The 24,146-nt window shown below is 32.6% G+C and overlaps 3 protein-coding genes across 3 annotated transcripts; 2 read left to right on the top strand and 1 right to left on the bottom strand.

Annotated features, from left to right (window-relative positions):
- Positions 1-6,545: 6,545 nt before the first annotated feature.
- LOC133174528 (uncharacterized) lies at positions 6,546-8,081 on the top strand. Its single transcript, XM_061309641.1, has 3 exons — positions 6,546-6,897; positions 7,072-7,213; positions 7,898-8,081. Exons 1-3 carry the CDS (start codon positions 6,546-6,548, stop codon positions 8,079-8,081), a joined length of 678 nt encoding a protein of 225 aa, XP_061165625.1.
- An 8,840-nt stretch (positions 8,082-16,921) lies between these two features.
- On the top strand, positions 16,922-20,786 carry LOC133174527 (uncharacterized). The gene is made up of 7 exons (XM_061309640.1): positions 16,922-16,970; positions 17,154-17,245; positions 18,572-18,643; positions 18,880-19,048; positions 19,469-19,756; positions 19,985-20,126; positions 20,603-20,786. Exons 1-7 carry the CDS (start codon positions 16,922-16,924, stop codon positions 20,784-20,786), a joined length of 996 nt encoding a protein of 331 aa, XP_061165624.1.
- A 2,101-nt stretch (positions 20,787-22,887) lies between these two features.
- LOC133174443 (hepatitis A virus cellular receptor 1-like) lies at positions 22,888-23,865 on the bottom strand. Its single transcript, XM_061309570.1, has 2 exons — positions 23,829-23,865; positions 22,888-23,567 (listed from the first exon to the last, which is right to left on the bottom strand). Exons 1-2 carry the CDS (start codon positions 23,863-23,865, stop codon positions 22,888-22,890), a joined length of 717 nt encoding a protein of 238 aa, XP_061165554.1.
- Positions 23,866-24,146: the final 281 nt, after the last annotated feature.

Here is a 24,146-nt window from a genome sequence, read left to right as displayed (position 1 = left end):
TTTTGTTGTTGCCTTGTATGCGCTGAAATTGACAATTACCAAAATAAAAAGATGACTGATTGTATAAAATATGCTCATACACATTCTAGACCTATGTTTTTAAAATGTCTACAGTCTCAAGTTGTCTTCAAGTATGCCAAGTGTGTAGTCACGTAAGGAATTTCACATCCTGTCAACAGAACGCACGAGTTTGTTCACATGGAGAGGTAATGGTGTCATTTTAAAAAAAAGAATGTAAAAGATTTTACAAGGTCCCGCAAAGCACGTACATTCTTTCTTAAAATGGATTTTCAACAACCTTTGTTAATTTTCGAGTTCCCTTTCTAAGGAAGAAATTCTTCAAAATCATATGTCAGTTTTGAATATTTTTAATATTCCAAACAACCAAAATGAATTCGAATTACCATATTTATATTGGATTCCGAAACTTCATAAAAATCCTTACAAACAAAGATACATAGCGGGTTCCAGTATATGTTCAACCAAGCCTCTATCTTTACTCCTCGCTAAGATATTAACAGTGGTGAAGGAGAAACTTCAAGAGTACTGTGCAACAATATATTCGAGAAGTGGTGTAAATCAGATGTGGATACTTAAAAATTCCAAGGAACTTTTGGAAAATTTGAAATCACAAGATTTTACCAAAATCAACAGCTTAAAAACTTACGACTTTTCAACTTTATACACAACCATTCCCCACGATAAATTAAAGTCCAGGCTTTTTGATATCATTGACAGCTGCTTTTTCAATAAAAATGGAACTCGTAAATATACTTACCTTGTCATTGGTCATTTGCAAAATTATTTTGTTAAAAAACATTCTGATTGTACACACAAGTACTCTGAAGTTGACATTAAAAAGATGCTTGAGTTTCTGATTGACAATATCTATGTGGTTTTTGGAGACCAGGTCTTCCAACAATCTATTGGAATTCCTATGGGTACCAATTGCGCCCCGTTATTAGCAGACCTTTTTTGTATTCATATGAAGCAGAATTTGTCCAAAATCTTGTGCGTGAAAAGAAGAAAACACTTGCTGTGGCGTTCAACTCGACATTTAGATATATCGACGACATATTGTCAATTAACAATGGCTATTTTCATTCTTATGTCGATACGATATATCCTGGTGAACTTGAGATAAAAGATACCACAGAGTCTGACACATCTGTTTCATATTTGGATATTTTACTTGAAAAAGAAGTTAATGGTAATCTAACAACCGAGCTTCATGATAAACGTGATGACTTTAACTTTTCAATCGTCAATTTCCCTTACTTATGCAGCAATATACCTTCATCACCTGCATACGGGGTATATATCTCTCAGTTGATTCGATACGGAAGAGCATGCTCTACGTATGTACAATTTCTAAAACGAGGTAAATTATTGACAAATAAGTTGATGAAACATGAATATCAGCTGTCTCGTTTAAAGTCATCATTTCGTAAGTTCTATGGTCGATACAATGACCTTGTCAGCAAATACAATTTATCATTGAGTCAAATGCTGATTGACTTTTTCATACTAATTGTTAGGCCATTATTTACACACTGAATTGTCGGCGGTTTTTTCCGTTATTTCCCGATCATGACAAGGAGCACACGGCGGGTGTGACCGGTCGGCAGGGGATGCTCACTCCTCCATGGCACCTGATCCCACCTCTGATGTTTGGAGGTCCGTGTTTGCTCTGCTCCTATTCTGTATTGATTAATGGACTTTTGAGCTTAAATACTGTTCGTTATCTCCATATATTTCATTAGCAATATCAGATTCCGAAATTTTTTTTTGGTTCAAGGATATATTGTCAAAACTTGAGAGACACAGAGAGTAAAATGTTCTTTATTTCCAAGGCATATTTCAATCGTGCATTCTGCATGGTGAAAAATTCCATTTCCATATTCATCAGACGCTCTCAAATGAAGATATTTTTCCTAGGCATATTTCGGTCGTGTATTCTGATGAAAACATCCCATGATTTAAGATCCGTTGCAAACAAAAGAAAACACAAATCGAATATCTGTATTTTGATTCGAATTTCCTTCAAAAATCTATACGATTCTTCTTCATTCTAGGGTACTCTTTTCACTTTTACTTCCGGATTAGAAATTATTAAAACATTGCTGTAATGAAATTCCTTTGCTCTTGCAGTCTAAAAGTTTACCTGTGGCAGTCTGATATTAGTGGGCAGTCTGATGTTAATCGTAATATCAGACTGGCTCAGTACTGATGTCCTTCAAAATTGGACTGTTGCTGAATAAAGGAATTTAAAAAGTGATTATTTAGCAAATAGCAATATTTGATCTTATTGTGTACATGATTAATTCTGAAGAGAATACTACTTACTGATCATACATTATTGGAAAATTAAAAAAACTTACATTTGAGAGAATATACTGAAATATGAAGGGATAAAATAAACATGAGCTCCCTGATCTTGTAATAAACTTGTTAGACTTTTTATTTTGATGTTTTCATTTAATGTTAAAATTTCAGAAATTCTCTTTTCTGATTTTTTTTTTTTATAAATCAGAGTTGGCTGGTAAATCTGTCTTTTCAATCATAGTAGAGTTCTACTTCTAGATAGAAACAAATCATCCATTACACATGCATTCCTTTATGAAATTAATCTCAATATCTATAATCATAAATTAATATACCTTCAGCATCAGCTTTATTTTCTGTGTTTCTCCAGTTCAGATCAAAGTTTCACTCTGCATTTTCTTTCCATTTCCCAAAATATAATTCACTAGATTGTCTGTATCATAATCCAATGCATATTCTTAAGGATATTTCAGTCCTACTCTCCATTCCAAACAATAACATGTATATTACTTCAAATACTCTTAATTGTGTAGCTAATTCAAAAATACTGAGTGGTTTTCATTCAAGCATGCATTCTGGAAAGAATTGCTTCAATGGTCAATAACATTTTGTCTTTTATTAAAATATCGGACTGTCTCAGGTAAATCAAAAAGTGGCAATGTTTTAAGAACGATATATGCCTCATGCAATTCTGTATGAAAAATAGACAGTTTTCGGCCCTAACGGGTCTCAAACTGTCTGATATTTTTTCATACAGAACTGCATTCGGCATACATCCATTACATATTAAGACAACTACTTCTATTAATGGAAAAGGTGTAAATAAGAAACGGTGATCAATTTCAAAATATCAACAAACAAAAAATTAGTTTTCGATGAAGGACTGCAAATTTAGGCATTTATTCAGCAATCATGGCCTTTGAGCAAAGAGGGATTTTTTCGTCTATGACAGAGGTCATTGCTTCATACAATCTCATCAGATCTCCACGTCTCGCAAAGGCATTATTCTGCTCCGAGACGACTCTAGAACGAAGCGAGACCCTTATTCCTTTTTTTCCCTTTGTGTTTTAAAATGTGCTAAATGGAACATTTTTTTAAGTTCATCAACCCTATCTCATAATCAATTCCCTTGTATTTCATTTAACGTTGAACCTTCCTTAAGTTTATTTTCTCCAATTAGCAATTTTTAGGAAATCTAAATTATGAACATTATGTTACGTCTGCATGAATGCAATGTCTTTGCACACATTTGAATACAATTTTGTTTTAATAATGCGTATCTGTTTTTCAAATTTGAAATGAAATGATTCAGCAAAATCAGATAAAACATTTTTTTTGTTTTAGAAAAAATGAGAAAACACCTCATGAAATGCATTCCAAAAAAAGAAAATCCGCATCTTCATAATTTAAACAGTTGTTGATATAAACGAAAAATCAATTCATTAAAAATTTCTATTTACAACGGGATTCCTTGCTCCCCCCCCCCCCCCGGGAGTTAGGGAGGTACGACAGAGGGTCAAAGTTTTACATGAGAATTGTCTTTAATTATTTTTTTTACATTTGTAACTGATCATGAGGAACGATTCCTTGTAGATATGCTTTACATCTGAAAGCTTTCACAAGGATGGAGTTTTACAATACAGTTCAGGCTGTGTATCTAAGCAGGTAATTAAACATTTTCAATAAAATTTCCACAAAAAATATTCAAGCATAAAAAATATCACTTTTTACTTGTAAATGCCTCTACTTATTTTATTAGGTATGTATAACACACTGAGTAATTTTGATGGGGATAATAAACATGGTACGCATGCGCCAGTGATCATTGGTAACATCATAGACAAAAGAAAACGAACGATAAGCACATGCTTCCGTTGTTGTGATAACAAAGGGGACATGCATCGTCCTTGTAATGTGGATCGGTGCAGCACTCAAGGTAAATGGCTTTGTTTCGACAAGTTTTTTTTTTTAACCAAATGTAGAGAATACATGGCCTTTTAAAATGCTTCATTGCAATTAAAATTATCAATTTCAAATTCATAGTGGCAAATTGAGATATAGGCCTAAATAAAAAAAAAAAAAAAAAACTTTTTAAAATATTTTCTTTACCCATTGACATTTTACACGTACACTGTATAGAAGATTATAATAAGCAGCAACTCACTGCAACAATTGTAAAAATCATTTCGGCAATGAGATGTTGCTTTATAGTTCATCTATAAAATCTTTATTCCATGACAGCTAGCAAATTGAATTGTTTGCCTGATGACGCTGAACCCTAACCATATTGTTGATCGTTTGTCACAATGGTCAGATGAAGAAACCAGAAACAAATATCAAATAAAATTTGGTTGCTATATGTCTTGGTTGCCATGGTAACAGCAGGAAAAGTTTCAAAAATCGAGATTTTTAACTATTTTGAACTTTTATTGAGCCTTAATAAAGACTAAGAAGTACAAATGAACCATTCTCGCAAAAAACATGACATCTTGTTGCCACATATATTATAAAAAACTATTTAGAATAAATCTCTAAGTAAGTGGTAACCATGGGTACATTTGGAATACATTTTAAAGCAGAAAAATGCTGCAAAATGGTCAATATTCACTAATGATGGGATAACATGATCAAACTTGATCAACAACTCAAGAAAAACAATAATAATATTTGACCTTTAGCAATAAGGTATTGGCAATATTTTTCTAAAAATAAATTTAAAACATACAAAATTTGGTTACACTTTGTTACCATGGCAACCATTAAATTTAGTTTTGGTTATGGCTACTATCCTTAGGAAAACATTGAAATTCAAGACCGGCAAATATAGTTCGCTAGGACCTTGTAATACAGATAACATAAGAAAATTTAGATTAATCGTTACTTTGCAGTGTAACCATGGAAACAACGAACCAGTGGTTCAAAGTGATTTTTTGTTGTTGTTGCTTTAGGAATTTAGCTTCTCTTTAATAAAGAAACGTATTTGAATCACCGACCGTGAATGGTATTTATCTGATAGAACTAAAGTTGAATATCATATTTTTGGTTAAGTTTGATGAAGAAAATAACACAGTTGCTATGTTTATTAAGAGGGGAAAATGTTCGATTTTGTTCACTTTATAGCAATATTAAACCCCATGAGGTAGCTTCTTGCATCCAGTTAGAGATTATGTGGTAGTCAAATTTGAAATTCAAGTTAGTTGTTCATAAATATCAATCATAAAAGTTTTGGGAATCTACATACAAGGGTGCGTATCCAAGGAGACGAAATATTTTTTTAGCTTTTTTTATACATATTTTTTCTGCTTATTTCCATAGCAACGTTATATTTAAAGGATTTTATTTGAAAGTTTTGAAATGTAAGAATTAGGAATACACCATTACTTTTAAAAATTGATCACCAGTTATATAAAAATGTGCTTTTTTAAAAGATAAGATCAGATTAAAAGATACAGAGAGTAAATTTTATATCCCATTGCAGTATTAAAACCATGGCAACCATTGCCAACCAATAAAAATAATATCAAATATCGTCCTTGGTATGTATTACAAGGATCTTTATCTATTAAATGGTTGCATTTTAACTTATAATGGTTTTTTTTTTTTTTTTTTTTTTTTTGATGTATGGCTTTGTAAATGGGAATAATTGAAATTATTACTTTTGAATACTTTTGGTCCATGGTAACGTGTATAATACCGGTAGTTGATTTACCCAAAATGTTTATCAAGCATTTAAAACATCATGCCTTCAGCTTTTGGAAACAGTCATTGCCACTTGATTGCACTGCTGCAAACATTAACTATGGGACTCTGAACATGTTGAAAAATGCCATTTTTCAAACATTATGGCATGTTGCCATGGTAACCATGACACATAGTTACCAATTTTTGCCTGATGTGAGATAACGATACCAAAGACTTTCATCATAGAGAGTCTGGAGAAATTATATGACTATGCGTGCCACAGTTCCTATATAAAATTTCAAGTCATTACAGAGAATGGCTCTTAAAATGTATTTATCCTAAAATTTTGTTTTTAACCCCTTGTTTAAATAAACAATTTTCAAGCACATTGATATTGAACACCGAGTAAAATAATTGTTAACGGGTACAAACAAAGGTGGAGTTGAGTTTCCTATATTACATGTACAAAAATACGCTTCATACTCAGGTGACTGTCCTAAAGGTCTCTTGTCTATTTAGTGACTACGAAGTCTTCAATAATGTCTGCTGCAAAAACCTCAACTATCTCATCCACAATCACTACAACCTTTCCTAGGACCAATCCTACTTCATCCACGCCAACGCAAACCTCACCCACCCGGATGCCTACCTCGTCTACAACAACGTCTACCTCGTCTACGACAATGCATACCTCACCTACGACAACGCCTACCTCTTCTACGACAACGCCTAACTCACCTACAACAACGCCTACCTCGTCTACGACAACGCCTACCTCGTCTCCAACAACAACTACCTCGTCTACGACAACGCTTACTTCGTCTACGACAACGCCTACCTTGCCTACGACAATGCCTACCTCGCCTACGACAACGCCTACCTCGACCATGAGTACTCCTAGTAATAATTTGTTTGTATTTAGTCGTTATTTGCGTTCATATATCTGTCTGGATCCAATTTATAATTTGAAGTCTACTGATAAAGTAATTCGTTTTTGTTCACAGTTACTTTTGGTTTACATTTTCTTCTTATAGTAATTGGTACTATAAGGTGCTTTTATGATAGCTTCTTGTTACCTATGCAATGGAATGCCATCATTTTTATGTGAACGGCTAGCAACACCATTGAAATGCGACACTGCTGACCAACAGTTTTGTATTAATAAATTGGTTAACAATAGAGATGGTTCCAGAACATTGGACAGAAGGTTTGTAATTGAATTTGTTTACTCTAAGCTCATATCGACTAGCTTTCTAGAACAGTTACAGTATCTTAAGGGAAATGAACAAAGAAAACACTTCTTAAAGACATCTGCTTGTAAGGTAAGGTCGTAGGTTTTTGTTTCAAGCTCAGTATAGCAATTGATTTTGAGAGAGTTGTCCACCTCCTTTGGTCTAATCCACTCTGAAAATTTGAAATTTTATGCGATGCAAAAGTTCTCAAGGTGAGGACAGTCATCGTTATAATGAATGAGGTTATATCATTCATCATTGTGAGTTATAGAATTTTTGTTCATCATTCTAGATGATAGATGAAAGAGATGCTTTTCGTCTTGCTTAGTCTGTGATAATTATGTGAATTGATTTGAAGTTAAAGTGCTCGTTCAATAAAAAAGGTGTATTTTATAGCCGAGTATAGCAAACACATTTTAACATTACATCTTACATAAATGTTTATGCTTTTTACAAGTTAACGTTTTTATTTCTTTCCCATATACTTTTAAGGAGAAATACTCGAAAGCATGGATATTGAAAATCACTAGCAAAAATATCTTTTTTACTGTTTAATCATTACATAAGTTAAAAAACAAGGAACCAATAAAATCGTCACCTGCAGATATCTAAAGTTGTGTTCTATGGAGAAGAGTTAACGATATTTTTATTTTGTTCAGATATGCCACAGAACAGGAATGCCGACAGGAATGGTGGGAAAGGACGTCCGACAGACAACAATGTACTGGATATGATCCCAACTCTTTTACAATGACTTATTTCGAGTGCTCTTTCTGTTGTATCACCCCACAATGTAACAAAAAGATTGTTCCAGATGACTTATATGTACCTCCTAGAATATAATTCTGTATCTGTCATGAAACGTGTTCCTTGCAATTGCAAAGTGCTTTTAATTTACAATCAATAAATAAAAATAAATAAAAATATTACTTTTACTCTGAATGTGTATCTTCCATTTGGATGATAAGCATCTTTGACTTTTTTAATCAAAAGTTACAAACCACACACATTGTTTTTTTTTTCTGTCTTTGCAGATAATTAAATCTCAAATGACATGCAAAATTAACAACCGTTGATTTAAATCTCAAATGACACGCAAAATTAGCAACCGTTGAGGAATAAAAGTAATAAAAAATACGTACATTATAAATGTTACCATTAAAAAGGGAGAAACACATCATTAATTTGTTATTGTTTATATCAATAAAATTAGATATAAAAAATAACAAAATTAGATCTTATAAAACTCCAAAACAGTAGGATTCAAGGGAAAACTGTTTTACGTGGATTTATCGTGTCGGTATATGTAATGTACCTTTGAAACAACTAATTATTAAATATTCTCCTTGAATTAACACTTTGACAAGGTTTTGACTAAGTTTAGTGGGAAAACGTTTATAGACCTTCATTGGTATTACGCAAGTTGGCGTCTTTGATATTACTCCTAAGCCTGCAAAATTACATAGACCCAGAGTAAAAATTATAATGTTTTAATACCAAACATCACTAGTGTATAATTATCTAAACAAAAATTCACTTGTTGGATTAAAGATAAAAACAGAAGAAAATTGATCAAAAAAGAATAAGGCTAGAGTATACACCATACCTCTTTAACTTCACTTATAATTCTTTTGAATGTAAAAACGTAGCTGATTGAGAGATATATTTGATTTTTTAGCTATATTTGAGATATAAAGTTGGTGGATTTTGAAATTAAGAAGTAATAAATTTTTAACTTACAATTACTTTAGAAATGACTTTTAAATTTTTGATTTACCATAGTGATAACTTTGACACTTAGAAATAATATAGTGATAACCTTGACGCAATAGTGATCATTTTGACACTTTAGTATTATCGTTGACACTAATGATCACTTTGACACTATAATGATAACTTTGAAAACTTTGATTTACTATGTTTATAACGTTGAGACATTGCGTTACTATAATTAACGATATTTAGCTTAGTGAAGTATAGTTTTCTATATTATTACTTACAAGGATAAGGGTATACTAATAACTTTGAAACTTTGATTTGCTATACTGATAACTTTGAATAGTTTCATTTATTATTGTATCACTATGACACTATTATGATAACTCTGAACGCTTGATTTACGATAATTATTACTCAATTTATACCATTTTGCATAAATTGATAACTTTTAACACGTAGTTTGAAGTACTTAGTGACTTTGTTTATTCTGACTTATAAATTAATGTGATTTATCAATAAAAATAATTTCAGTTGTCCTTCAATGCAAGAAACCAATATTGATAATTTAAAGGAATTTCAATTGAAATAAGTAACATAGTTTTATTCATATGACACTTGGATTGTCGCCCGCGTCGCGCAGTTGTTAGAGAGTTCGCTCTAGAGTCGCGGAGTAAGGAGTTGATCCTTACATCGCGGGTTTGAATCCCACTGTGGGACGTGGAGACCGGTCCTCCGGATGAGACCGTATAAACCGAGGTCCCGTGTCGCAGTAGGTGCTGGCACGAAAAAGATCCCTCACTGCTCAATGGCCCAGAGTGCCAAGTATAGGTCAAAATTTGCAGCTCTCCACCGGCAAGTGGTTGCGTCTCCATATGGGTGAAAAATTCTCGATAGAGACGTTAAACAATAAACAAACAAACAAACAAAAAAAAAAAATACTTGGATTTATTATAGTGATCATTTTGAGTCTTTGTTTTACAAGTTATTACTATGACTATTAATTTGATTTAGGATTGTGACAATATAGTTATAACCATGACAGTTGCAGATCAGTAAATCATATTTATAGATATACATGTATTTTGAAACTGATTTACTATAGTACTTTCTTCTTTGGTTAGACTGGCTTATCGTGGTCTCTGCAACAAAAGCTAATAACTACATGGATGTTATGTCTCGACAGCTAAATTCTTATTGATGTCATCACACAGTGTAACAGGTGTTAAGATAAAGCAACAGGTGTAAAAGAATTAAAAATCGTCTCTAGAAAACTTAATTTCAATTGGTAAGTTTTCCAACAAAAAAAGTTGATAGAAATTTCACACCTAATGTTTTTCTCGGTATAAATAAAACAAAAATCATGTAAATCTGCTGATATACCTGTCTCAGTTTTACATAAATATATAATGTCTATAAATCTTTTTTCCCCAATTTCGTAATTGTGGATTTCAGGCGTCTGCTAGAATCTCAGTGTAGAATATACTCTTGTGGTTTCACATTCTATAGCGACTTAAGAAATAAATACAATGCATTCTTATCAATTGTACTGAATTCGGTACAAATAAGATAATATTTTGAGGTACATCATATATTGCAATCCATTTAACAGGCATATCCTGATAAACCTCAACTATATGGGCCATGGTTCAGAAGGTTATCTTTTCAGTTGTTTGTGCTATAATTTGCATGGAAAAAGATGGAATTTTATAAATCTGTCACTCCACGAAAAGGTAGATTATTTGAGGGAATTTAATTGCAAATCATCGTACTTGATTTTTATGTAACGTTTAATGACATGTGCATTCTTTTAATTGTTCTCTCTATCGACAAGTGTTTCATACATCGATTAAACCCTATGAAAATGACTATTTTTTCCTGATATTTCAAAAAAATATATATACAAAACAGATCACTACTAAAGCACAGAAATGCATATTTAAAGTTCTTAAATTCGTTTCTTTCCTGAAGTCCAGCACTTTACCCATCTATCTGTAGGTCTGTCTCTCCTTTCGTCTTTTCCTCTGTTTGTCCCTCTGTCTTTATGCCAGTTGGTTTTCCGCACTTTTTTTTTTCGAAATGCATGCTTATATTGAGCTAGTTTTTGGTACGTGAGTGTACCTTGAAGAATTATAGACCAATTTACATTTCGTACAGCTTCGGCGATTTTTGACAGAATTATTGTCCTTTTAATTTCTAAGCTGGACCAAATTTCCAATTTGGTTCCACATTTTTTCATAAATTGAGCTAGTTTCTGGTATTAAGGCTACCTTGATTACTTAAAGATCAAATTTGCATTTTGTTCGGCTTCAATGATTTGTGAAGGAGCTAAGGCCTTTTCAATTTTTTAGGGGAACCAGATTATGCTGTCGGTATCGGAAAAATTTTGCTTAATATGTTATATCTCAGAATGCTCGTTTAATCCGATTTCTTCATTTTCTGAAGATTATTATGACATATACGACATTAAGTCATATGCTGACCGACGTTTTTCATATTTATTGTTACAGTGGCTGCAACGTTATTGGGCATAATCCTGTTATTAGCATCGCGATGCTAATAATTATTGACGTTTTCTAACGTAACGTCAGAAGCGTTAAAAGTTGTTAAATATAAACATTTCATGATTTTAAATGGTTGAAAATAAAATTTAGATAAAAATGAATAATAAACTTGTAATCGCGATGCTAATAACAGGAGTATATATATAGAGACGAGACATTCTTACATACCTGTAAATTAAACTTATTAGCATCGCGATGTTAATAACAGGAGTATATATAGAGAGACGAGACAAATTTATATACCTCAAAACTTATTAGCATCGCGATGCTAATAACAGGAGTATATATAGAGAGACGAGACACATTTATATACCTGTAAACTTATTAGCATCGCGATGCCAATAACAGGAGTATATATAGAGAGACGACATTCACATAAATACCTCAAAACTTATAAGCATCGCGATGCTAATAACAGGAGTATATATAGAGAGACGAGACACATTTATATACCTGTAAACTTATTAGCATCGCGATGCCAATAACAGGAGTATATATAGAGAGACGACATTCACATAAATACCTCAAAACTTATTAGCATCGCGATGCTAATAACAGGAGTATATATCGAGGGACGACGTTTCCAAATATCAAGATTATAAGCTCCACACAGGGAAGTATTTCGGGGAAAAGGGTTTCTTTGGGGGATTTCATCAGAAAAAATGGGGATTGGAGTTTTTGGGGGGTATCGCTCTAAAAATGGCACATCTTACTAAATTAAAATGCCCAAAACTTATTAGCATCGCGATGCTAATAACAGGAGTATATATAGAGAGACGAGACACATTTATATACCTGTAAACTTATTAGCATCGCGATGCCAATAACAGGAGTATATATATAGAGACGAGACACATTTATATACCTCAAAACTTATTAGCATCGCGATGCTAATAACAGGAGTATATATAGAGAGACGAGACACATTTATATAAGTGTAAACTTATTAGCATCGCGATGCCAATAACAGGAGTATATATAGAGAGACGAGACACATTTATATACCTCAAAACTTATTAGCATCGCGATGCCAATAACAGGAGTATATATAGAGAGACGACATTCACATAAATACCTCAAAACTTATTAGCATCGCGATGCCAATAACAGGAGTATATATAGAGAGACGACATTCACATAAATACCTCAAAACTTATTAGCATCGCGATGCTAATAACAGGAGTATATATAGAGAGACGAGACACATTTATATACCTCAAAACTTATTAGCATCGCGATGCCAATAACAGGAGTATATATAGAGGGACGACGTTTCCAAATATCAAGATTATAAGCTCCTCAAAGGGAAGTATTCCCGGGAAAAGGGTTTCTTTGGGGGATTTCATCAGAAAAAATGGGGCTTGGAGTTTTTGGGGGTATCACTCTAAAAATGGCACATCTTACTGAGTTAAAATGTCCAAAACTTATTAGCATCGCGATGCTAATAACAGGAGTATATATATAGAGACGAGACACATTTATATACCTGTAACTTATTAGCATCGCGATGCCAATAACAGGAGTATATATAGAGAGACGAGACACATTTATATACCTCAAAACTTATTAGCATCGCGATGCCAATAACAGGAGTATATATAGAGAGACGACATTCACATAAATACCTCAAAACTTATTAGAATCGCGATTCTAATACTAGGAGTATTATACACAGAGAGAATTTTACAAAATAAAGATATGATGAAGAAAAAAAATTATGTTTCTCTTGTAGTGAATTAAGTATTTTTAAAAACATGTAGTAGAGCATCATGATTAGCGACTCATTCAATTCCATGTCTTCTATAAAAGGTAGTGTTCGGGACTTCTTTACAGTGTCAGGTCACTAACAAAGGCCTTTTATTCCTCACCTGTTCTGGAATACATTCAAATCCGTGCAGAAATCAAATAATGGAAATAACGACCATTGATCTTGAACGGATTAAACGAGAATACTACTCAAAAACTGTAAAAGTACATATTACCTGTATTATGTAATAAATTGTAATTTTATGAACTTTAAATACACTTCCCTTTTAATATAAGGAAAGAAAACATGACTTTTACGTTACTTCTATTGCCTTAAAAAGCTTAATTAGAATAAGTACACTTATTCCGTTTCTAAACAACAGCAATATGTGGCAAAAGATCCCCCTTTCCATATTAAGAAAATTATGTAAATGTGCATTTACTGTTAATCTTAATGCATTGCAATTATTCCGTTAAATTAATTCTGTAGAAAATTCTTTTTTGCCTATAACGGGTTAAAAGGTGTATTCCTTCAATACAAATAAAGTTATACCTCGCAGAGAAAGAAATAATAGATAAATTAACAAAGGAATAAATGTTACATTCTACCATTATTATAGGACAATCAGTCCCCTTTTTCAATTTTTCTCTCTCATATTTTGTAACAGAATAAAGTACATCTTTTAAATTCACACCACTTTACATAAAAACATTTATTCCGTTAAAAATTTACCTCGGAAATAGAAAAGAAATTATACATTAATTATTGAATAAATGGAACATTCCAGCAATTATCAGCACAATCCCCTACCTCCTCCCTCCTTTTTTCAAATTCTTTAACGGAATAAAGTGCATCTTATGAATTCATACAATTTTTCATCAATACATTTATTCCGTTATAAATATACCTCGGATATAGAAAAGAATTAGACACTAATTATTGAAAATATGGAACATTCCAGCAATTACTAGCACAATCCCCTACCTCCTCCCTCCTTTTTTCAAATTCTTTAACGGAATAAAGTGCATCTTATGAATTCATACAATTTTTCATCAATACATTTATTCCGTTATAAATTTACCTCGGAGAGAATAAAATTTATGCATTGTTACCTTCCAGCAATTATTAGGACAATCACACACCCTCCTTTCATTTTTAAATTTATTTATAACGGAATAAAGTACATCTTTTGAATTCATACCATTTTTCATCAATAGTTTTATTCCGAGTATAAATTTTTTGTCAGAAAAAATAATTTATACAATAATTACGGAATAAATGGTACATTACAATAATTATTAGCACAATCAAGATACCATCTCTACTTTTCATATCCCCCCAATTTATTTATAAAGGAATAAAGTAATTCTTCCCATTTTCAATCAATACATTTATTCCGATATAAATTTACTTCAGAGAGAAAAATATATATACGTAAGGTACTAGTGTATGGAAACGGAAGCGAACAATATTAAACTTTGTTATATTTAAAAATGTTTATACCGTGCCTTACAATCGAGTCATACATCATCTAAAACTTCTTTGAATCATGCTACAATTATTGAAAAGTTTTATGATATATATATACCAACCACTTAGTCACAAGTCAGTTGCCATTCAAAATAAGGTAATTTCTAAAAAATCACATAGGTCTATAACGGAATAAATGCAATTGAAATGTAAAGAAAAAACATTAATATTATATCATATTATAAATTTTTTTAACGCCAATAACGTCAAAAATTATTAGCATCGCGATGTTAATAACAGGATAATGCCCGTTATTGTTGACAAACCAATCGTGTAGAATCGTTCGTGTAACGTGCGTGATCGTTCGTGTAACGTGCGAGATCGTGCGTGTATCAGACTCAATCGTTTGCGGTTTTAATCGTGCGTGATCGTGCGTTAAGAAACGTGTAAATTTCGTTTTTGTAAGTTTTTATCGGAATGTTATTTGTTATACAAGCATTTCTCTTGTCTGTTTTTTTTTTTCAATCCAAATAAAATAAATGAAGAGTGATTTACATAATTAAAAGCAGTACGAACTAATTATCGCTTGGAAATAAGCAACATAGTAAGTCGTACAATATTGTGTTCTCGTCAAATAGCGTAATTTTTTTTGTGATAAACCGTACTTAGATGATTAAGGATATTTTTCTCTGATGTTAATTATGTTTACTGCTAATTATGGTCAAGAAATTTTTAAAATCAATAGATCAAAAATAGATGATTTTACAAATAAATAAATAAACAATTCTCAATGCTGACATAAATATTTAGTCGGCGAAGGTACATGTACATGTATACGACATGATTGTCGGGATTTCGTTTCTCAGTGTTTATCTCTGGAGCTTAATTTTAATTATTTTTATAATTTCTGCAAATAAATGTTTTGTAAAATAATTGTTGATTTAAGAGATTCGCAAATGGAAACATGGATATAACATAATTTAATTCATTTTCATGCCATTTTTTCAAACTTATCTCTTTCTGCATATTATGAAATCCAATTCAATCAAAACTCACGATCCACCTACATGTACATCTTCTGATAGAAAAAAAAATCAGTTTTCTTAAGTCGGAGAATTACTTAAATAATTATTTGTTATTTGTAATCTAGAATAATCAATAAGTCTTACATGAATTTGGTTCCAGAAATATCCATTTCTATTTTTTTTTTTTCATTTTTCAAAGTCGATGAAATAATATCAATAATTATTTGCAAACTAAAATAAGTATTCAGCCTTATTTCGTTTTGAAAATATCCATTCCTATAGAATTTGAACTATTTTGCGTGAAGAATCGTGCGTTTGCGTAAGCAATCGTGTAAGATCGTGTAACGTGTAGAATCGTGTGCGTGAAGGATCGTTCGTGTAACAGATTTTATCGTGCGTTAATTGTGCGGAATCGTTCGTGTAACGTGATCGTTCGTGTAAGTTGTCAACAATAACGTTGCAGCCACTGTAGGCCATTATTTACGCACTGAATTGTCGATGGATTTTTCCCTTATTTTTCGATCATGATAAGAAGCACACGGCGGGTGTGACCGGTCAGCAGGGGATGTTCATTCCTCCATGGCAACTGATCCCACCTCTGATGTTTTTGGAGGTCCATGTTTGCTCTCCTCCCGATTTGTATTGTTTTAATGGACTTTGAGCTTGAATATTGTTCGTTATCTCCATATTTCATTGGAAGCATTTTGAAGATATGCCTATCTTATAATGTGTACAATGCTAAAGAAAAAAATGGAAAGGTTGGAAGAAGATACCCCATCTTTGACACTTTAGTTTTATTCTAGTCAAACTATTGTGTTAAGGACTTTTTATACAGCTTTTTAGGGTTGTGGCATAATTACGTTTAATCCTGTGAAACAACACAAATCCAGATGTAGGAATAAATTGCTTAAAAAGGTTTTTCCAATTATTTAACAGATTAAAAACAAAATCACGTGCAACTGATATCTTTTCGTACTTTTACGACCTAAACACAACTTTACTATAGATAGAAAGGGTTATATTGACGAGATTTAAATTTAACGTACTTGAAATGTATAATCAAAGTGTACCTGTTTCTGTTTGTATCCTGTAGACTGTTTTCTGTTTCTGTTAAGTTTTTTTTTTTCATCGAAAACCTAAACAGATTATGTTTTTGTAGGAATGAAGGTTATTTGTACGTGCTTTCTTTTGATATTTTATCATTATCAAGGTAAGTATTTAGTATAAGTACAAGTACATATAATGAACAATAAATATAAACTGCAATAATTTATACATTTTTAGTTTTGTTTGATTCAAATGCACAGAAACTGGCTGAAATGAAAAATATGGTGATAACGAAGAGTGATGGATGCATTTGATGTTTTAACTCTCTGGTTTGGAATACTTTCAGTCTCAAATTGCCTTCAAATATGTTATGTGTGCAGTCATGTTCAGGATTTTGCATCATGTCAACAAAATGTACGAATCTGCCCACTAGGAGAGGTAATCATATCATTCAAAATATAATAATCATAAAATTAGAAAGAATCGCTTTAAAAGAAAACAGTCTTTTGCAATCTGACATATTTTTCCATCTAATGCTTCTTAAGTGAATTGTATAAATTGTCGATGGATTTAACAAAGGAAAATTGAACTTTCAAACTTATTAAGTTGCCTATCATAATGACGAGAAATGTACGCAGTTTTCAATTATTCTGTATTTCCAAAGACATATTTCCATCCTGAAATCAATTGAAATTTGTGTCTTATTTTAAGATCCGTTGCGTACATAAGAAACCACAAATTGATCATCTGTGTTCTTTATTCGGATTGTTTTAAAAATCTTAACGAATCCTTCTCATCCTTGTGAAAACATTTTTCCTTTAATCTGATTTTTAAAAATTACTAAAATATATCATTCTGTGAATTTAATGGCACACGTCCAAATAAATGATTTGAAAGAAAAAGTATTACATTTTTATCTGCTATTTTTTTAACTGAAAGGAGAGAATTCAAATCAGATAGGGTCAGATTCTTGGAGTTGCATTTAAATATATATTCTATCTAAGTTCTTTTTTTGAATGGTTGTTTGTTTGCTTTACGTCCCTTTGAAAATGTCTTCACCCATGTTGGGGCGTCAGCAAATACCGGTAGAGGGTTGTATTTGGTCAATAACCAGTGCGGATACTTCTACGTTCCAGTTTATCTGTAACGACACGGAACCTCTGTTAATACGGTCTCATCTGGAGTCCATGTCCTGCATCTGATTTGAATCCCTCGTGTAAGGACTAAATCATTGTACCACAGCTTAAGAAGGAAGCAATATCCTAGACAGTCTTAGTAAAATTAAAGTGATTATCTCAATATATGATTTACAAGCGGATTAGTTTGAGAGAATAATTTGTCAAGGTCATACAATCATCATCTTAATCGATCATTTTTAAATTTCAAGTAATAATATGCGGCACATCTCCGTTGATTTAAACTTCGAAATTAGTTAAGATTATCTAAGAATTAAACAACAAAGATATTGTTCAGTCTCGATGAAACAGAATGACCTTAATACAATTGCTCCTCAGCCTTATTTGTACATGAAATGAATGAATAAAACTAGATAAAATGTTTATTTCTTGGGAGTTTTTTTTTTTTTTGGTAATATTTTGCTTGGATACTTAAGGTGAATAATGCAGTATAAAAAATTCCCCAACCTTTATAATCTGTATAGTTGCTATCAATATCAAGTTCAATTCAGTGCAAATATTAATATTCATTTTGAATAAAACAATTTGGTTTTCTATATATTTCACTGCACTAACATCCTTTTTCTAGGTATGCTTCACATCAGAAAGCTTTAACAACAATGGTTTTCTGGTTTACAGCTCAGGCTGCGTGTCTAAGCAGGTAATGATAGCTGACGTTATGTTTTCTCCTCTATGGCACCTGATCCCACTTCTGCTCCAAATTCTTTGCATTGTTTCAGTGAACTTTTGAGCTTGATTACTGTTCCTTATCTTCATACATTTCATTCAATTAATATTTACAAAACAGTCTGCAAGCGTAATAATTCACCAAACGTTAAAAATTATGAAATTGATTTATCATAACTTTTTCCTATCTTTTATCGTTTTATTTATTAGACCTGTGACACTCTTAGTGGTCATGATGGGATAGTAAAGCATAGTACACATGCACCAGTGATGACTGGTAACATCATAGGCAAACGAAAATTAAACACCTGTTTTCGTTGTTGTGCTAACGAAGGGGACATGTATCGCCCATGCAATATGAATCAGTGCAGCATGCAAGGTGAATTATTTATTTGACGTTCACTAATATATAGATGGCAGTTTAAATATATTGACATAACTATCAACTTTAATAAATATAAACCCTTTCAAATACACAGAATCCTAGCTCTCTGGTGGTCATATCCATGTTTCATTTTTTAACCAGTGAGGTACACCTCTGCAGCTATGGTGAAGCTTTATTGATCCTTTATAATTTTCATCGAAAACCTAAGTAGATTATGGGTTTTTTTGTAATACGTTTATAATGCATTTTATGTAATTTGATTACTCCTGAACATCTATAGTGTGTAAAGGTTATGCAAACTGAAAAGGAACATAGAGTCCCTACTAAGTCCATTCAAGTTCGAATGGAGCTGGGTTTTTCTTAGAGCTCGAGAATATTCACCACAATCAAATGACAGATCTCTTGCTTATTTAGTGATTACTGTATCTACGACAAGGTCTATTACAAAGGTCCCGCCTATATCTACGACGATTATGGTCGCTTCGACAACGACCACACCAACATCGACCGCAACCCCTACTACTTCACTCAAAACTACGCCCACCTCAGGTACGACAACGTCAACCTCGACCACAACCCCTACCTCGACCACGACAATGCCAACCTCAACCACGACAACGCCCACCTCGCCCACGACAATGCCCACTAGTCCAACCTTGTCTACAACAATACCCATCACAACAACCACTTCATCCACTCCAAGTAAATAAGTATTATACTCAGCAACACTACTTTTGGCCACCCTGTTTAAGTTTTACTTTACAATTGAACGTCTACTGCAAATAAAAACCATCCTAAATACAATGGAAGATTTAATTTGTATGTTAAAGAATTAATTTAGAAATATTGCATTATATGCATGTACCTTCTTTGCAATAATATGGACGATAATGTTTGATCCAATATTGACTGGTATTTCGATTTTTATAGCTTCTTGTTACCTTTGCAATGGAATGCCGATATTTATATGTGAACAGTTTTCCACACCATTACAATGTGACACTGTTGACCAACAGTTTTGTTTAAATGAATTGGTTAACTATAAAGATGGTTCCAGAACATTGAACAGAAGGTTTGTACTTGGAGTGTTTTGCACGATTTCTTTTTGATTGATTGATTGTTTGTATATTATTTTACGTCCCAATCGAGAATTGTTTTACTCATATAGAGAGTCACCATATACCGGTGAAAGGCTTCAAATTAAGACCTATTCGCGGCACTCAGGGCCTTTGAGCCATTGAGCAGTGATGGTTCTTTATCGTGCTAACGCCTACCGTGACACGGAAGGTCTCGTCCGAAGAACCCATGACTTTCAATTCTCATGACGGACGCTTGGAGAAGTAATAGTCACCACCTATATTTAGGCCTTAGGTTTGGTGCTGCGCGGCGAATGAGAATCGGACCCAGCCCTTCCGATCACGATGCGAACGCACTACCAGTAAGTTACTGTGACCGGTTCATCCTTTTGATGAAAAATTATGAACCTTTATAAGAAACGTTTTCTATAAACAAAAAAAAAATCGTTTCCTGATTTCCATTTCTTTCCAGATGTGCTACTGAACAGGAATGCCGAAAGGAATGGTGGGAGAGAACATCGGACAGACAGGAGTGTTCTGGATATGATCCAACCTCTTACACAGCGATACATTTTGAGTGTTCATTTTGTTGTACTTCCCCACTATGTAACAAAAACATTATTCCAGTTGATTTATATACCCCGCCTAAAATGTAATGTCACAAATAGTAAAAGAATTGTTGTTTTTGAAAATGTAAGGAACCATTTCATCATAGGGTTAATTTATCACCCAATTGACAATTATATCTTGAGGTAGAATTCACATTTAAGAACCTCGTGAAATAGAAATTATTACTTGAGCTTGGGGTACTTAAAATTATAAATTTTTGTTTTGAATAAATTGAATATGCTTATTACATGTATCTATATGTGTTATTTACTTAGAACTGTTCCTTATTACTTCGTATAGATCTAAGAAAATTATAGATTATATTTTTATTTGAGACAATGTATTATTAGTTATCCAATTATCGAAGGATTTTTCCGTTATAACCCGATCATGACAAGAAGCACAAGGCGGGTGTGACCGGTCGGCAGGGGATGCTCACTCCTCCATGGCACCTGATCCCACCTCTGATGTCTTATAGGTCCGTGTTTGCTCTGCTCCTATTTTATAATGTTTAATGGACTTTTGAGCTCATACTGTTCGTTATCTCCACATATTTCATTCAATCAAGGGTGTATACGGTAAATTCCCGTATACCCTTTATTTACTTGGATAAAGAATAAATTTTCAATGTAATCAAAAAAATTATTCGTTAACCCTTAAATCCAATCAATGGTGTTTCAAACCATCGATAAGATACTACGCTACAAAGCATCGTGACGTCATGTTATTCTTTTTTTGATGGAGACACTATGCATTGTGACGTCACATTAACGTATAAGCAGAACTTTAGTGAGAATTCAATTTTGGAATGATTAGCGAGGGTGCTGAGATTGCTATATTGAATATCTCTAACAATGAATTGAATGCTAGTAATGGATATATGCCGAATACAGTTTTGTATGAAAAAATATCAGACAGCTTGAGGGCCGAAAACTGTATGATTTTTTTAATACAGAATTGTTTTCGGCTTATATCGTACTTAAAACATTGCTTTTTGATTTACCTGAGACAGTCCGATATTTTATCAAAAGACAGAAGTATAATTAATGCCCAATGAAGAAATTCTTTCCAGAGTGTATGCTTGAATGAAAACTACTCGGTATTTTTTGAGTCAGCTAAACAATTAAGGGTATTTGAAGTAATACACATGTAATTGCCGGGATTAGAGAGTAGGGGTAAAATACCCTTAAGTCAGAATATGCATTGGATTATGATACAGACAGTCTAGTGAATCATATTTTTTTGGGAATTAAAAGGAAAATGCAGACTGGAACTTTGATTTGAACTGAACAAATACAGAAAATAAAGCTGATATCCTAAAGGTATATTAATTTTTAAGTACAGGCATTGAGAAAAACTTCATAAAGGAATGCATGTGTAATGGATAATTTTTTTTTGTTACTACAAGTAAAATTCTTTTATGATTAAAATGACAGATTAACCAGCCAACTCTGATATATAAAAAGCCAGAATAAGCAAATTTCTGAATTTTAAACACTAAACGAAAACATCACTTAAAGTCCTAGTTCATTACAAGTTCAAAGAGCCCATGTTTTATTTTATAGTTTACAATTTTAGTATATTAGTTTAATTGGAAGTCTTCTTTTTTTTTAAATTTTCCAATTCTATATGATCAGTAAAAAATATTCTGTTTTAAAATAATTATGTGCACATAAAGATCAAACATTGCTGTTTGCTTGGATAATCACATTTTAAATTCTTTTGTCCAGTAACAGTCCGATTTTGAAGGAAATCAGTACTGAGACAGTCTGATATTTAACACAGGTAAACTTTAAGACTGCAAGAACAAAGGAATGACATCACAGCAATGTTTTAATTTATAAATGTTTAATTTATAAAAGCTTCTTTAATGAGCATTATAAAATTGCTAAAATTATATTTCGCTAAAAATATATACCAATTTTGAAGGACAAAATCGCTTACTTTGCGTCTCGCTAAAATTTCCACTTGTACTATATTTTACCCCGGCACAAGTCTAGATGTTCGCATCCTGTTTGCTAACCAATCAAATCTCTTGTAATAAACCAAATTAAATAGAAAATAATGTGTTTTGTTTAGAAAGTACATTGTTAGCAAGTAAGTCCTGAGTGCTTAAAAAACATTCTTTGTAATGGTTTATCCTGATAATCAACAAAGTTGGCACATGCGAGGACATAGTTTTGACTGGACCGGATCAACACAGGCAGTGATAATAAAATTAAACTCAACACAGCGGGGGTCAGTGTCTACACATGCCGAGGTAGTGGTAGGTGCCAAAGTTGTTGTTGTCGCCTCTGTAGTTGTCAGTATTGTTGTTGTCGTAGGCGTCTGTGTTGTTGTTTCCGCTGAACAGAGGCCACACATTTTTGGACAAGTTTTGGACTTCTCACTATCAAGACAGGTGGTCAACAGAAATTCGAATTCCACACAGCGTGGGTCAGTGTCTTCGCAAAGATTTGATGTGGTTGTTGTTGTTGTTGTCGTCGTCGTGGTCGGGATTGTTGTTGGCAAAGACGTTGTTTTCGCAGAGCATAATCCACACATCTGTGGACAAAGAGACGCTTGAGTTGGGTCTCGACATACTGACATTATGAAATCAAATTCAAAACACCGTGGATCTGTATCGTGGCAAGGAGACGATGACGTCATCGGAGGAAGTGACGTAGAAGGTAATGTTGTTGTTTGGGATACGGAACAGGTTTTACACGTCACCGGGCAGATTTTTGATTGCTCTGAATCGAGGCAGGCAGTCATTATGAAATCGAAATTTGTACATCTGGGATCAGACTCACAACAGCCATCTTGACATACCGACTGTGACGTAATGCCTGTAATGATAAATGTTAGCGTGAAACACTTACATTCATTACAAATAAATCTTATATTCTGCAGTAAAATCGGCTTTCAGTTAAACGTTTATATATATATATATATATATATATATATATATATATATATATATATATATATATATATATATATATATATATATATATATATATATATATATATATATATATTACGAAAAATGCTAAAAGACCTTTGCAAACGCCTTTAAAACATTTTGAACGAAATAGCTAGTTTCTCACCTTTTATAAAAAGAACGGATACAACAACTGCCAACATCTGAGAAAATAAAAAAAAAGGTTTGTTACCCACATTGTAATTTCTTTATTAACAATGGGATGGGTTGTTTTGTTGGACTTTAAATTAGGAGTTCAGTTTGTGTGTGAGATAATGCGTTTTGCTGTTTTGTAAAAAAGCGAATTTAGTGTCAAATAAGCTAATAAAAAAATAGTTGAAGGATATGAAACATCTCAGAACTATTTTGTAGAAATAAAAAAAAGTAATTGTAAATAAATCTAAGAAAAAGGAATTATAATTTTAAAATAAACACTATAAAGATA

This window comes from Saccostrea echinata, unplaced genomic scaffold (genome assembly GCF_033153115.1).
Source record: "Saccostrea echinata isolate AGI-Se365-2 ecotype Australia unplaced genomic scaffold, CSIRO_AGI_Sech_v1 ptg000058l, whole genome shotgun sequence".
NCBI classification, from domain to species: Eukaryota; Metazoa; Mollusca; class Bivalvia; order Ostreida; family Ostreidae; genus Saccostrea; species Saccostrea echinata.
The sequence above is the reverse complement of the archived record's forward strand: the minus strand, read 5'-3'. Positions and strand labels throughout refer to the sequence as shown.

Excerpts from the sequence above, each read along its gene's own strand:
- LOC133174528 (XM_061309641.1), top strand. The coding sequence starts at position 6,546 with ATGTCTGCTGCAAAAACCTCAACTATCTCATCCACAATCACTACAACC. Across the intron at positions 6,898-7,071 it reads AACGCCTACCTCGACCATGA|CTTCTTGTTACCTATGCAAT; the intron begins GTACTCCTAGTA and ends CTTTTATGATAG. Across the intron at positions 7,214-7,897 it reads TCCAGAACATTGGACAGAAG|ATATGCCACAGAACAGGAAT; the intron begins GTTTGTAATTGA and ends TATTTTGTTCAG.
- LOC133174527 (XM_061309640.1), top strand. The coding sequence starts at position 16,922 with ATGAAGGTTATTTGTACGTGCTTTCTTTTGATATTTTATCATTATCAA. Across the intron at positions 19,049-19,468 it reads GAATCAGTGCAGCATGCAAG|TGATTACTGTATCTACGACA; the intron begins GTGAATTATTTA and ends TTGCTTATTTAG. Across the intron at positions 20,127-20,602 it reads TCCAGAACATTGAACAGAAG|ATGTGCTACTGAACAGGAAT; the intron begins GTTTGTACTTGG and ends ATTTCTTTCCAG.
- LOC133174443 (XM_061309570.1), bottom strand. The coding sequence starts at position 23,865 with ATGTTGGCAGTTGTTGTATCCGTTCTTTTTATAAAAG. Across the intron at positions 23,568-23,828 it reads ATCCGTTCTTTTTATAAAAG|GCATTACGTCACAGTCGGTA; the intron begins GTGAGAAACTAG and ends TTATCATTACAG.